We start from the raw sequence: 14,491 nt of genomic DNA on the forward strand, positions 1-14,491 counted from the left end.
GTAGATGTCAGAGGTCAATGTTGGTTTTTTTACAGTTCGTATTTGGGCATATGTTCAAACATAGAGAAAGAGAGGCACAGGGATAGAGATAAGGGTATACATGAAAAAGGAGATCATTGCAGAGGGAGCAAGAGAAGGAAAGAGGGATGAAGAGAGACCGGAAAAAAGGCCAGACAAAATGGAACGTGTCAGAATACCTAGGCTAACAAGGACCCTCTGGAGTGCCTGGTAGGAGGAGGTCTGCAGGTCGAATAGAGACAGTTTGTAGTCGGTGCTGTGCTGGGCCTCGTGCCGAATCGTCTCAAACAGTGCAGACGCCCGGTAGAGCTGCAGGTAAACACAACCACAGACAACAATCAGACACATCATTCATACAGCTACATACAATACTCACTGTCATGTTTGTCAACCAAGGATCGTGGTTAAGTCAGACCAAGAGAGACATGCAGTGGTAGAGTTAAACCACTAGATGGTAGCAGCCCTCCTCCATGCAAATGCTGCATACAGGGGCAGGCCCGACATCTGCACAGCTCTCTCTCTTACAACACAGCTAGGGAGCTGAATACTGCACTGATATTCAAGAATCACCCCCATAAGACCAACCTCCCCTCACTTCTCAACCACCTGAACAAGAAGGCACTCAAATGCTAAGCCATTACCTGTGCATCACAAGGAAACAATGTCCAGGGAAACAATGTAAGTCTGATCCCAATAGGCCTTTCTCCAGACTTCTTTTCTTTGTTCAGTCACAGACAACAGACAGTGGGCAGGGGGGGGGGGGGGGTGAGAGGGTAGGGGGGGGCAGAGAAAGTGTGGGCGGAGGCTGTGCAGCACACTAGCCAAGCGGTTGGTCCGAGGCGGGCCAGGAGTGCTGATTCATGGGAGTTGTTATTGATTTCCTATTTCTCCTCTGTTGGCAACAGCCCTCTGAGATGAGTGAGAACGCTTTACCTCCAGTCTAGCAGGCCAGCAGTGACACTAAAGCTGGCCATTCAGACAGCTGTCCTAGGCCTGACAGGGGGTGTAGCTATGGGGAGTGAAAGGTCATAGGCTTTGAGGGGGTGAATTCTATCAGGCGTATTGGTATAGTGCGTACAATACATTGTAGGGGGTGTGTGTGTGTGTGTGTGTGTGTGTGTGTGTGTGTGTGTGTGTGTGTGTGTGTGTGTGTGTGTGTGTGTGTGTGTGTGTGTGGTGGCAGCTAAAGCGATATTGACAATCTCCTCCTGAGATGAGGATACATTTCCTCAACACTCTCCAAGAGGTCTAAACGAAGAACTAGATATACAACCTTTTCTATAAAATATGAAAGGGGGCTGTTTTCCTCCATTTTCCCAACATAATATTGAATTATTGATGTATGTGTCCCATCTGTTTTTAATCTATTGCCCACTATATCACTTGACATGGATAAACTAACCAAAAGGTATTTCCATGATGTCTACTGTGTAATATTTATTGATATTAATATGTATTTATTGTAATATTTATGTATTATATATACTCAATTGACTGGATGTATTCAATTGACCAGATGTACATGCCTCTAGAGGTTGTGTTTGACAGTGTTGTATGATCTGACGAAGTGTTGTATGATCCTACTCTGATCAAAACGTCTGTTTTTGTGCCTTTGAATTAAATGACCATGGGAGCATACCAGAGTCACGGACATTCCTTTTTTCTTTGGTTGCTAAAGCTAGCCAGGTCTATCCCCAAGGTCATGCAGTAAGTGTGTCAAGCAAGAGAGAGAGAGAGGGAGAGAGAGAGCAAGAGGAGGAGAGAACTGAGCCGGAGTTGTCTCCTGGGAGTGCTGCATGGGAGTCTGGGAGTGTTGGGAGTGCTGCATTAGTGCTAGTAGTCCAAGGCTGATTTTGCTGATAGGGCTGGAGCTGAATGCAGTAGTTCAATCTTTTGGGCACACAGACATCCCTTTAAGAGTGAAACTAATTTCTCACACCACCTGGCCTGACCTCACCCTGCAGAGATTAAAAGAAAACAATCCCAAAAGTGCTGCATCCACAATGTCCTGCCTGGATGTGGTATAACTAATATCCAACATAAGGGTGCAGGACATTCATAAGGTCTTCTTACTGTAAGCATTATGATACTAGTCATATATCACACCTCCCATGATTAATGTTTCTTTCATATGACATGTTCACACAATGTCAGGAGCATGTGGAATTAAAGGGAAGAGAACAGGTAGTGGGGGGGGTTTGTCAGGTATGAAAGGACTCTCCTAATGCCTTTTCCCCAGGGGAACGTTCACCTTTTACTGTTTGATAGAGGATATGAGCTGTAAAACACTGTTTTATCGACCACATTTAAATTTCACTGAATCAATTAAACCAATATCCTCCCTCGTCAGTTATAACACGAGACCATGTGCTCCATCCAAAATATGATTAAGCTTGACACATGTCAACCTCTTCGTGGCAAAGGACATGGGGATCAGAGAGAGCGTGTTAAAACACAATTGGGTTTAAATGTGGAGAACGAGGGACATGGGGTCAAGTAGTCTCATTCCAGGAGTATGTACTGTATGCTGTATGAATTTCAAGTGCGGCAAAACTGCATAGAAACCTATGCAAATCAAGCCTGAAGTGGGTCAGGGTACTTACCAAGGTCATCTGTACCACCAGCCCAGCTCATGAATAATCATCCCATCTACACTCTAAGGACAACAATGTCCTTTCCCACCAACAACCTACCCTGGGAGCTGGGCTGACGGGGAAAATATCCAAACTGCTGGCTTGCAACAAAATGGATCAAACGTTAAGTAAATGCGATAGGTTCGCTTGGGGTATGAAAGCTGGAAAAGGTTGAAATTATAAGAACAATCCAGAGAGAGTGACGCCTATTTGCTTGGTTGAACACGAGGCTGTGGGGATGTGGACATGGAGGAAATACTAAGAGAGACGTCGAGGACATGTTCCATGCCTGCCAGGTGAGGCAGTGGGCCGGAGAGACGTCTCTCTGTCTGGGCCCTCCTGAGGGCATCCACATGAATATGAGACATCTCCAATCATCTGTCGCCTGGTGGAGGAAGATGACAACGTTTACCTGCTCAGAGACGCAGCAGCATGCCAATAGAACAGAGGAGTCAGCTGTGTCTCCTTTCTCTCTCTCTCCCCTCTCCATCTCTCTGTCTAACCTTGACCCATCTCTCTCTACACAAGCAGATGTGAGTGTGGTGTGAGTGGTGTTACTGAGGAGAGGAGAGGAGAGGAGAGGAGAGGGCAGGGTGAGGGTGAGGGTGAGGGTGAGGGTGAGACCAGTACCTGATGCTGGGCCTCCTCCAGGTTCCCACTGGCCCACAGAGACAGCCCCAGACGATGGCGGATCTTCGCCTCATCCTCACGCCGAGCCAGCTGCTCTGCCAGCCGCAGGCCTGACAGGGAGAGGGAGAGAGAGAGATTCAATAATTGAGCGCTATGGGCAAACACTCAGGTATCTTCAGGGTAACAGATGTAAGCGTAGCGTGGTACTGATATTCTGACAGAGAACAGATTTGAATATTTGGCCTCAGTTGTAAACTCCCACTCACTCTAGGACACACAGACAGACACATACACGCACACACTCTGATAAAACACACAAAACACACTCACAGATGCAGTTGGAGCACTAATCTGAGTGCCTACTAATCAATGTTAAGTATTGAGTGACTTAGCAAACACAAACACACACTTGAGGAGGTGGGAGACTAACCAAACAGTGAGAGTTGTAGTAGAGTCTACAGAACACTTCCATGCACACATAGAAACTCTGTACACAAACTAAAAGGACAAATAAATCCTGTCCTAAACTATTTTGTGCAGCTTGTTATGCTATCTAGTCTTGATAGACTTCCTCAGAATTTCTCTGGGAAAAACTGTTTGTGCGTTCAGTTAGCGTGCCTGTGTCAGATCACCTGGCGCGGTTACTGTTTGTTTTTCAGTTTCAATCCCTCAAGCAGCGATGTGTGTGTCGCAACTTTGCGTGTGTCCTCAGTCTGCCTGCCAAGTGCTTGGTTCTGCCCAATTACCGGGATGAAGAAGGACAGATACTGTGCCACACATCACCTCCAAGGCGCTAACAGCCCATGCAAAACCATGCTAATACAGTCTGTAGATTAGGTAGGATATACTCTATTCTTTCTATCTGTCTGTGATGGAGGGGCTTGCAAAACAACCTTTGGTGGGCAACAGAGAGAAACCGGGCCATATCACGCTGGTCTCAGTCTGCTTTCCAAGGCATTCCTGGAAAACTGTCTGTGTCTGACCCAGATAAGCAGAGAACAGAGAGCGTGATCTGGAACGCCCGGCCTAGTCCACTAAGGCCCAGCAGCACACATTCCCCGCAAGACATCATGGCTGCTTTATGAGCACGCCCTCAGAGAGCACCGCAGCCCTTTGAAGCCTGCAACACTTCCCCTCTCTTCTTATCTCTCTCCTCCCTCTCCCTCTCTCTCTCTCTCTCTACCTCTTTTTCCCCTCCTGCTCTGTGCATCTCTCACTGAGGTCTTTTCTCTCCTTCTCCCTCGACCTTCCCTATTCCTTAAATCATCTCGCTGCCAGCCCCCCCCCCCCCCCCCCCCCCTCCCCTCTAGTCTCTGTACCTGTTTGATCATGACTGCTGTGGCAGCACTAGCAGGGTCTCGGCAGTGCTTAGGTCTCATTAGACTGCAGAGCTCCAGAGACTTCTAAATTATCCATTTCATTCCCTGGCAGCATCCACCCTTCACTCCTATCACTCCATCTCTGAGTCTGTAGGGTGTCCAACCACTCTGCCCAGAGTCAGAGCAAACACGCTCTGGTGATGAAATGTCACTTCCCAATGTTCTAAAATACATTTGACCAAAACAATATGATCTTTCATCTTGTGAATCGTTCAGTGGGGTATTTCTCTAACATATCATTTTACATGTTGTGTTGGTTGTCTTCAGAGTTGTTTCTGTGGGTCACAAAAAGCTATATAAGGATGACTCAAGAGGGATTAATTGTAAAAGGCTTTGGAAATAAAAGGCTTGGGGCACGCTCAGTGCTCAGTTGACATTTCACAAAGATATGTTTTTGTGAGAAATCTTCGAAAAAGAACAATCATGTTGTGTTAATACGAAAAGCGTATACTAGAATATTCTAAAAATGCCTACTTGCCATGTCATATTTATATTACGATTTTGTTGTTTTATGTCTTGCGGATTCAGGAAGAAAAATGACGTGATGACGGGTTCAAGAGAAAAGTGAGCCTGTCTGGTGGCCTAATTCTAGTTACAGTTGTAGCCTAGCGCTAACTAATTGGGATGCAATTTTCCTGATTTTTTTTGCACTTTTTTTCTCTGGCCTCCATTGATTTCATCACCCTAATTTTGGCCATCCTTCAAGGGTTAAAACTCCTATAACTTGTTGAACGGATTATGAAAGGGACATGTGGTTTGGATCGTTGGCTTTCTTAGAGCATTACTGCAATGCAGCGTGCCCAGCTCCCCGTACGCCTGGACCTTCCCTCCACACAATGAACATACATTATTTGTTACCCATTGGTCAAATGCAAATGCATTTTTGCATTTTTTTCATATTTCAGTTGACGCTAGACACATTTATTGATGTGCTGTGAAACACCACATTACGAATGTCTTCTCATTGCTGTCTATTATTTAAATGCTTGCCTCTCTCTCTCTGTCTCTCTGTCTCTCTCTGTCTCTCTCTCTCTCTGTCTCTCTCTCTCGTTTCCCCATCTCTGTGTTCTCCCTATATGTATCACTCTTTGGCTACCACTGCCACTCTGTGTGCCCTGCAGGCAGAGTCACGTAGTGGTGGCTGACATGAGGATGTGGATATGTGGCTGGCTGCACCCTGAAGAGCAACTGGAGAACACTTTAAAGGCTGGGTGACAGCTGGTGAAGAGATTCTGTACAGCCCCGGGGGCCTCTGCACCCTGTGACTGTACACACACATATGTGCCTGCCTGTGAGGGGATACACACACTCATGCACAAATGCACACACATTATGGTGCATACACAAACACACACTTATGTACACGAACGTACATACATGCACGCACACACACACGCACGCACGCACACACACACCGTTTGAACCATGGCCAAACACACTAATGCATTCACAGCTGTGTTCACACACACACACACACACACACACACACACACACACACACACACAGACACTAGAGGCACTGTGACTGTGAAGAGAAGAAAGCCTCACACAAATGTCACCTAATTATGAATCATGATGAAAAATGAAAAAAAAACACTGCAGGCATTAACACACGTGTGTGTCTCTCATCCATACTGTGATGCACGCACGCACATGCACATGCACTCAGGCAAACACACACACACACACACATTTCGCTGAGGTCACATGCTGTCACTATAGGCACTCGTGTGGAGCTCCTTGCCTAGGCCTCCTTTCAATTAATCTTTCTAAGGAAACAAAAACAAAAACCTGAGCAGCGCAGCATGAAAAAACTGAGCATGGGGAGAAAAAAATTTGGAGAGAAAAAACGTGCCAACTTTTAGGTCTGGGTAGGTTGGCCAGAAATAATTGGCTGTCAAGGATAGTGAAGGTACTGTAGTGTTCTTTTTCAAAGCTGGATCAAGGAACAATGCAAGGACAGTGCAGGGGACAATAAGGGGACAGTGTGGAGATAAAGTGGCCTGTCTCCTTTGTTTTCATTAAAACCCAACAAGCAGGGGTGGAGACAGTGTCTGGGTCACTACAAGCTCAGGTAGCTCACAGAGAGCAGCCAGAAGAGATAGGGAGGCCATTCCAGCTCAGCTTCCTCAGAGGAGGATCAAACAATTTCAACCCGGTGAGATAATTCTCCCTGAATGCACACAGGCTTTGGAGAGTAATGCGCTGGGTGTGCTCCTGCATAGCTGCAGCTAATGGCGGAGGGAACCATCGCCGGTGGCCACACTTTTAAAGGGATAGTTCAGGTTTTTAACAATGTTATACTTTATTTTCCCCTTACTTGTGTTGTAGGCTCATCCAGACACCTTTTTTTTAAACATATTTCCATTCTTGAGCTTTCTTTTTTTGCAATGAATGGGATCACCTGTACGCTATCAAAAGCACAGAAAACGACTTTCAAAACGTCTCCATGCAAAATGGAAAACACAATTTAGTTTTTATAGATAATTATTTGTTATTGTATCTTTGAATAGAATGGACTAGCTACTTCACCCCAATGACATTGTGCATTGTTCCAAACCAAGGGCAAGACAGGAAGTATTCTCTGTTTGTTCATGTATGTTCACGCTTGTAATATTGCAAATAACAAATAGTTTTCATATCGACATGCGTATATAGCCCACAAAGATGAGATGGCTTTAGAATTTCTTGTGCAGATGTTTTTAAAGTAGTCATACGTATAGCATACAGGTGATCCCATTCATGTACACTGGTATGGCTAAATGCTAGCCCTGGAGCCAGCCGTAGAAAGCTCAAAAATGGAAATACAAAAAAAAAAAATTGTCTGGATCAGCCTACAACACTCCAAATAAGTGGACAATTAGATCTAACATCGAAAAACCTGAACTATCCCTTTAAGAGTTCCAAAGGAGCCCTTCATGCTGCTTTTTCTCACTCCCTACACTGCCATTGGTATAATGAGTTTGAGAGAGCCAGCGCTGGAGGTGTTTATTTCACCATCATCTGTAGAGGACAATGAAGCATGAGAGGCAGGAGTCAGCCACAGTGTGTGTGAAAAGATCCTTTGGCAGCTCATTTGAAAGTGGCATCTAAGAGAGCGGATATAGAGGTGTGAAGAATGGCAGGCAGTAAACAGCAAAACCGCTCAGCATGCACATTGAGCACGCACACACACACACGCACAGACACACAGACACACACACACACACACACACACACACACACACACACAGACACACACACTGTACACACACAAGAAAACATACTCACACAAGCTAATAAAAACATGGCTACAGGCTTTGCAACTTGAATACAAATGACATATTCACAAAATATAAGCCTATAGACTGCTTTGGCAACAAAGCCAATCCTCACTCTGATTCTGAACCCCACTCCCCACTCACCTTCCTGCAGGTACATGACAGCCTGTGAGTAGTTCTGCAGCGCGTGGTGTGTCCTCCCAAGGCTCCCGTAGGCCAGTGTTTTGGCGGCCAGGTCGTTGGTCTGTGCTGCCACACTCAGGTGCTGCTCCTGGAACACCACCGCACGCTCATAGTTGCCTAGAGACTCGTAGGTGAGGCCCAGGTTGCCATAAGCACGGCCTTGACGGGTGGGGCTGCCCGTCTCCTCGGCGATCTCCAAGTCACTCTGGTGGCACCGCAGGGCCGTCTCATACTCGCCCATGGACTGGTACACTACACCCAAGCCGCAGCTGGCATCGCCCTCCAGCAGCCGGTCCTGGGTGTCACGGGCGATACCCAGCTGGCGCTCCAGGCAGGAGATGGCCTGCTCGTAGTTGCCTAGCTGGCTATGCAACGCGCCCAGCTCGCCATATGCCTGGGCCTTCCCTCCACACTCACCCAGCTCATGAGCCACCACCAGCCGCTTCTCAAAACACACCAGGGACTGCTGCAGGTTCCCCATCGCCCTGCAGGGGGAGCAAGACGGAGTCAGGGCGGGCGGTGCAGGAGTGACAGAGAGAGAGGTAGGGTCAGGGTGAAGTGGACAGGGAGAGACATGTAGAATGATGAGCCTACTAGACTGCCCTGTAATTGCCATCTGCTTCTCAATTGAACAAGCATGCTTGTGCTGCTGAGACAGTGTCCTCTAAGCGCACTCCACTCAAAATAACCCTGTTCATCTTTTTGCTATCGAGGGAATACTATAAGCGCTATTATCTAATCGCACATATGGCAGCAGTGCACTTTTAGGGGGGAATGAAGAACACACATCATATTGTCACAAAGGCAATTATGCAATTTGCAAAGTGTTGCATCATTTCAGCGTGAATGAAGCACATTTCCGTTCCTAACCAACAGTACTGGTATGACTCATTCACCGCCTCTCCTCTCCCCTTCAACTCCCCAGGTCGCTGCTCAGAATGAGAATATGTTCTCAGTCAACTGTCCTGGTAAAATCAGGGTTAAATAAATGGAACAGCACAATGTGTGTGCGTGTGCGTGTGTGTGTGTGTGTGTGTGTGTGTGTGTGTGTGTGTGTGTGTGCGTGTGTGTGTGTGTGTGTGTGTGTGTGTGGCTGCAGTGGAATGAAGAAGGAATTGAAGAGGGAAAGAAGACAGGGTAGGGGTTGGTGGTTAATAGAATTCACCATCCACTTGCCCTAGATGGGACAGCTGTCACAGGGAGGGTACACGGTCTTTCTCTGCATACACAGTGACTAAGATCTGCATTCAGCCCAATGTTTTGTTCTCTTGAACACCCCACAAACCCAAATAGACCATTCAGATTCACAGGCTGAGCAACAATTGCCGGATATGGTTTGAGAGAGGGCATTAAAAGAATAAAAGACTTGGGGCTTAATTAATGTTGTGTGTTAATGTGAGATGGCTCTGGGAAAGGGGGAGTGTGAAGGAAGAGAGGATGTGCATTATTCCTCTCTAAGCTCATGCATGGCTAATGCACAACTCTGATTGGTACGGTGGCATGTTGATAGTGTACAATAAGGGGAGAATCATCTCCGAGATGAGGATTCCACCGCTGCCATAGTGTTTTATTTGCGTCGTATTCTCAATGGATGTTATCAGCCCCAGAGGCACACAGGGGAGCGAGGGGGGGAGAAAAGAGACAAAATGTAAAAGGTCGTCTCAAATTAACTATGGTTCCCTCGGTTTCAGACGTCTGTCTGCCAAAGCCTCTTTGCATACAGATCAGGCCAGGGCCAGCAGGCTGCTGTAGCAGCGAGCTAGAAGCCAGGCTCACGATCCTGCTGCACACCGTCAAGGTGTCTCTGAACCACGGTGGTCCTGAAGAACCAGCGCAAGCACAACGCAGCAGGCACAAAAAGAAAAAAAGATTATGCAAAGCAGGATTACTATGATTATTAGTAATACCCAGTCTAAGCAATGATCTGTCACCACAACAACCAGAGGAAATTGATATCGGCAACTTATTCAAAGGCAGAATAGTTTTTTGCTTGCAACGGTAGCTTAGGAGTGTATTAGAAATATGATGCCTTGCATTTAAACGTTATTAACCGAGAAAAGGAGAGATTAAAATGCTATTTATACTTTGATCAGCAGCACTCTGCATCTCTGATTCAGATATTGGCTTTTATAACAGGCAGTTGGCAATTTCATGGTTTAGAGTGCTCTTCATAGAATCACAGATTCCCATTATAGAATCTGAAGTAATCTAAAGTACCTTCTCTGTTCAGTGTGGAGCTGCAGAGCCACCGTGTATACTGTATCAAATCACTTAGTGGAAAAATCCCTGCTTCAAAGAGAAGTCGTATTAGGACCAATGGCATCTCTTACCTGGAACATCACATCTGTGACTTCTTTTCTGAAGAAAATAGCCTGCCAATATGGGATGCTAGAGCAAACTAGCACCTATGATGACTGACCTACGATGACTGACCTAGATAGATATAACCACTCACCCCATAGGTATCACTCCTAGTTACTAAGTCAAATGAGAGATGGAGCTGACCTGTGTCCATTACCCAGGCCCCGGTAGGCCTTCTCCTGGTCCTGCATGCGGTTGAGGCTCTGAGCCACTGAAAGGTACTGGTCGTAATACTTGATAGCCTCCTCAAAGTCCCCCAGGGCCTCATAGCAGTCTCCCAGGTTTCCATAGGCACGGCCCCTGTCCAGCATCGCCTCGTTGCCACTCAGCTGCTGCAAGGTGGCCAGTTGCTGCTCCAGGTAGCCAATAGCCTCCTCCATCACCCCCTGGTTCATCTTGGTGATGCCCATGTTACCGTAGACCTGGGCCTCTACGCCAGGGTCCTTCAGCTTGCGGCCCAGCTCCAGCTGCTCCTCGTAGCTCTTGAAGGCCATGGCGTATTTGCCCAGAGCCATGTAGACGGCTGCCAGGTGTCCGTGGGCTTTACACTCCCCTGGCACGTCACACAGTTCCTGGTACACCTCCAGCTCCTGGGTGTGGTAGCCCAGTGCCTTGTCGTACTTCTGCACCAGTCTGTAGGTGGCACCCAGGGCAGCGTAGGCACACCCCTCCATCCTGCGCTCCTTCACCTGAAACAAACCACAGATAAGATGTCACTGCATCAGCAAAATGAGCAACGGTAACAGCATGACATGAACAGCGCTGCTTTGCAAATGAATGGAGTACTGTCCTGTTACAGTATACCATGATCATCTCTCTGACTGTATGCACAACAAGTTAAACGCTTTCCTGTGAATGGCAAGACGATAAATCAGATGCTGAGAATCTCACCTGGTGAGCTAAGGCCAGCTGCTGCTCATAGAACTGGATAGCCCCAGCTACATCCTTCTTACAGACAAATATGTCCCCCAGGTTGCCCAGGGCTCTGAAGCGGGCCTGTGCATTATTTAGGGACTGTGCCAGAGAGAGCAGGTATTTCTGACACTCCTCCGCTTTGGTGAAGTCACCCAGCGCCTTGAAGGCCAAGCCCAGGTTACAGTAGGCCTTGGCCTGGCTCAGTTTGTCATGCAGGTCCTTAGCCAGAGCCAGGTCCTGCTCATAGTACTTGACTGCATCCTGGTAGCTTCCCAGGCAGTAGTGGGCGTAGCCCAGGTTGTGGCAGACTTTCCCCTCACTCTCCATGTCCTGGAGGTCAGGGGACAAGCGGAGGTACTGCTCATAGTAGGGCACGGCTTGAGGGAACTCGCCCCGGGAGCAGTGGAAGTTTCCCAGGTTGCCGAGAGCGCGTGCCTCGCTCTGAACGTCACGGAGCTCTCGGGCGATGTTGAGGTGGTTCTGGTAGTGTTGCAGGGCGCGGTCATGGGCACCCAGGGCCTGGTAGGCCACCGCCAGGTTGCCGTGGGTGGAAGCCTGGGAGGCGCGGTCATTGACCTCCATAGAGATCTGCAGCTCCTGGCGGTGGTAGCGTACGGCCTGGTCGAAGGCGCCCAGCGCGTTGTAGGCATTGCCCATGTTGCCATAAGCCCGGCCCTGGGCAGCATAGTCACTCAGTTCTTGGACAATGGAGAGGTGGGTTTTGTGGAGTTTCAGTGCAGTCTCATAGTCTCCTTTCATCTGGTGGATAATGCCTGTGGAAATGAGAGGGGAGAAGATTAACATCCCATTCACAGGAAAATAGGGGAGTTCAATTCAAATGCCTCATCAGCCACACTATGTACAAAACAAGTCTTTGGGTTGTTAAAATATGCTCTTTTTTGAGAAGCATCTGTTCCCTGTCCACACGCTCCCAAGGAAATACGGTCATTAAAATGGAGTGGACAGAGCCGATCAAAAGCTAAGCAAACAATTTCTCAGAAATTAGATAAGTGTTGAGTGACAATAAATAATAGAGAGAATAAATAATAGAGAACCCTGTGCATTCAGCTTATTAAAGTTAAGTAAATTAAAACTGTACCCTGCAGCCAGCACACACACACACACACACACACACACACACACACACACACACACACACACACACACACACACACACACACACACACACACACACACACACACCCACACACACACACACCCACACACACACACACACACACACACACACACACACACACACACACACACACACACACACACACACACACACACAGCAGAGTATAAAGAGTCATCAGTGCCTGTCTATCTCTATTCCTTTCTTCTGAGAGCCATACTCAACTCTGGGTCCCTTTCTCTGTTGTCACCCAGCTTTCCATAAAATAATAATTACACTCCTAATATCAAAGCGCACTGGCTCCCTGGAGTGGATGAACAGAGGACGAGATGGCCGCAGGCTCGTGGATGGGCCCAGGGAGGACAGCCGCAGGGCTAATGATCACTCACCACAGAGGGCTCTACTGAGAAACACACGGACAGGCAGCCATTCATCTAGCGCCTGGCACACGTGGCTCCTCTGCGTCACTGTGTGGGCTAACAGGCCTAAGAGACCAGAGGAGCAGCTCTACTCACAGGCCACTGCGATGGGAACGGCGCCGGGGTGGGTGGGTGGGAAAACTGGGAGGGGAGGGGCAGGAGAGGGAGGTTTGTGGGCTGTGGTGGGAACTTCATGGTGCCACTAGGATTAGTACACCACCATGTGTGTTTTCCCATTTATTCCTACCAAAACCTGCCACAGCACTGGCACATTCAGAGGCTAAATAAACAGTGGGATAGAAACTAAACAGCCAACATAACAGACCCACAGAGTGCGGGAGCTGTGGATGTGGAGGCATGGTGGCCATTAGAGTTGTTTGCTCGGATAAAAGCCCTGCGTTAGGCTGATGGGATGCCTGGCGAGCCGCTCTAATGCTTTGTTGGTCTATCATTGGTCCACTAGGTTGCATATGGTGTTTCTTCACTACAAGGCTCCTCTGAAACAACCTTTCTGTAAATTGCCAGATTTCAATAGGCTCACAGGACGTGACGCCTTAAAATAATCTGCGATGGAAAGTTCAATTTAGGTATCAGATGAAAGAATGGGGAAGGTTTGATGTTGTTTACACATCAAGGGAGGGGATTAACCTGAAAGAAGCACAAACAGGCTAAATTGGATAGCAAGATAAGCAATATCTTCCGACCAGTTTCAGAACTTTGATTTGCATAACCTACATCACAGATTGCCTCGTTTTTGTGATGACTCAGAACACGGTTGTCTGTTGAAAAGGAATTTTTAGACACGGTAGGATCAGTAGTAACCTGATTGTGTGTCTGTTTATCCCTGTCTCACAGGTTCAAATGACACAACCTAACCTCACCCAGTAATCATCAGGTCTTCACCCAAAGGAATTAACAAGCTCAGCATACCTCAGACAAGACAAACAAGAAAGAGGACCAGGCTAAAACAGGGAATACATGAATTAGTAATGCCACATTGTCACCAAACAATAAACTGAATCCTTCTCAGGGATGAATCACCGAGACCTCTCAAATGTGCTAATGCCTTGCACACCAGTGGAGGCTGGTGGAGGTAGAAATCGGAGGACGGCTTCATTGTAATGCATGGAATGGATTGAGGATTGGTATCAAACACATCTACCTCCACCAGTGTCCCGTGTTGCACACTTACAAACCTACAACAACACACAAGTTGCATGCTAGTGCTGTATGATGAAATAGGTAGACCTTACTGTCATAGAATTTAACCATTCAAGGTTTCAAATTCAACTGGCATTGGCAACTCACGCAACATGGGTAGAGCCAGAGCCCAGTCCAAGAGCATGTTAACATTCACAGCAGGCTGGTTGGAGAAGCACTCACAGCTCTCTCCACAAAGTCATTGCCAAGGTTATGCCTTCCCTGTGGAGGCTGATCCCACTGAGGGTATAATGCCTATTGATGTATTACTAGCAAACATGGCCTCAGCTCTCCCCCGTGTCCCCTGCTGAAGGCTACATCTGGAGCTGGGGGCTGGGGTGGGGGAATAGGGAGATGG

At 47.6% G+C, this 14,491-nt stretch overlaps 1 protein-coding gene across 1 annotated transcript in view; it reads right to left on the minus strand.

Moving 5' to 3' along the window:
- Positions 1 to 14,491, minus strand: part of LOC310806773 (tetratricopeptide repeat protein 28-like) — a 114,356-nt gene that overhangs the window by 14,511 nt on the left and 85,354 nt on the right. Inside the window, exons 6-10 of the mRNA XM_083673013.1 lie at positions 11,356 to 12,152; positions 10,609 to 11,153; positions 8,065 to 8,588; positions 3,282 to 3,391; positions 198 to 327 (exon numbers count right to left, since the gene is read on the minus strand). Coding sequence (XP_083529139.1) covers positions 198 to 327; positions 3,282 to 3,391; positions 8,065 to 8,588; positions 10,609 to 11,153; positions 11,356 to 12,152 — 2,106 coding nt within the window. The remainder of the gene's footprint in view (positions 1 to 197; positions 328 to 3,281; positions 3,392 to 8,064; positions 8,589 to 10,608; positions 11,154 to 11,355; positions 12,153 to 14,491) is intronic.

The sequence above is a fragment of the Argentina silus genome (genome assembly GCF_951799395.1).
Source record: "Argentina silus genome assembly, chromosome: 7".
Lineage (NCBI taxonomy): Eukaryota > Metazoa > Chordata > Actinopteri > Argentiniformes > Argentinidae > Argentina > Argentina silus.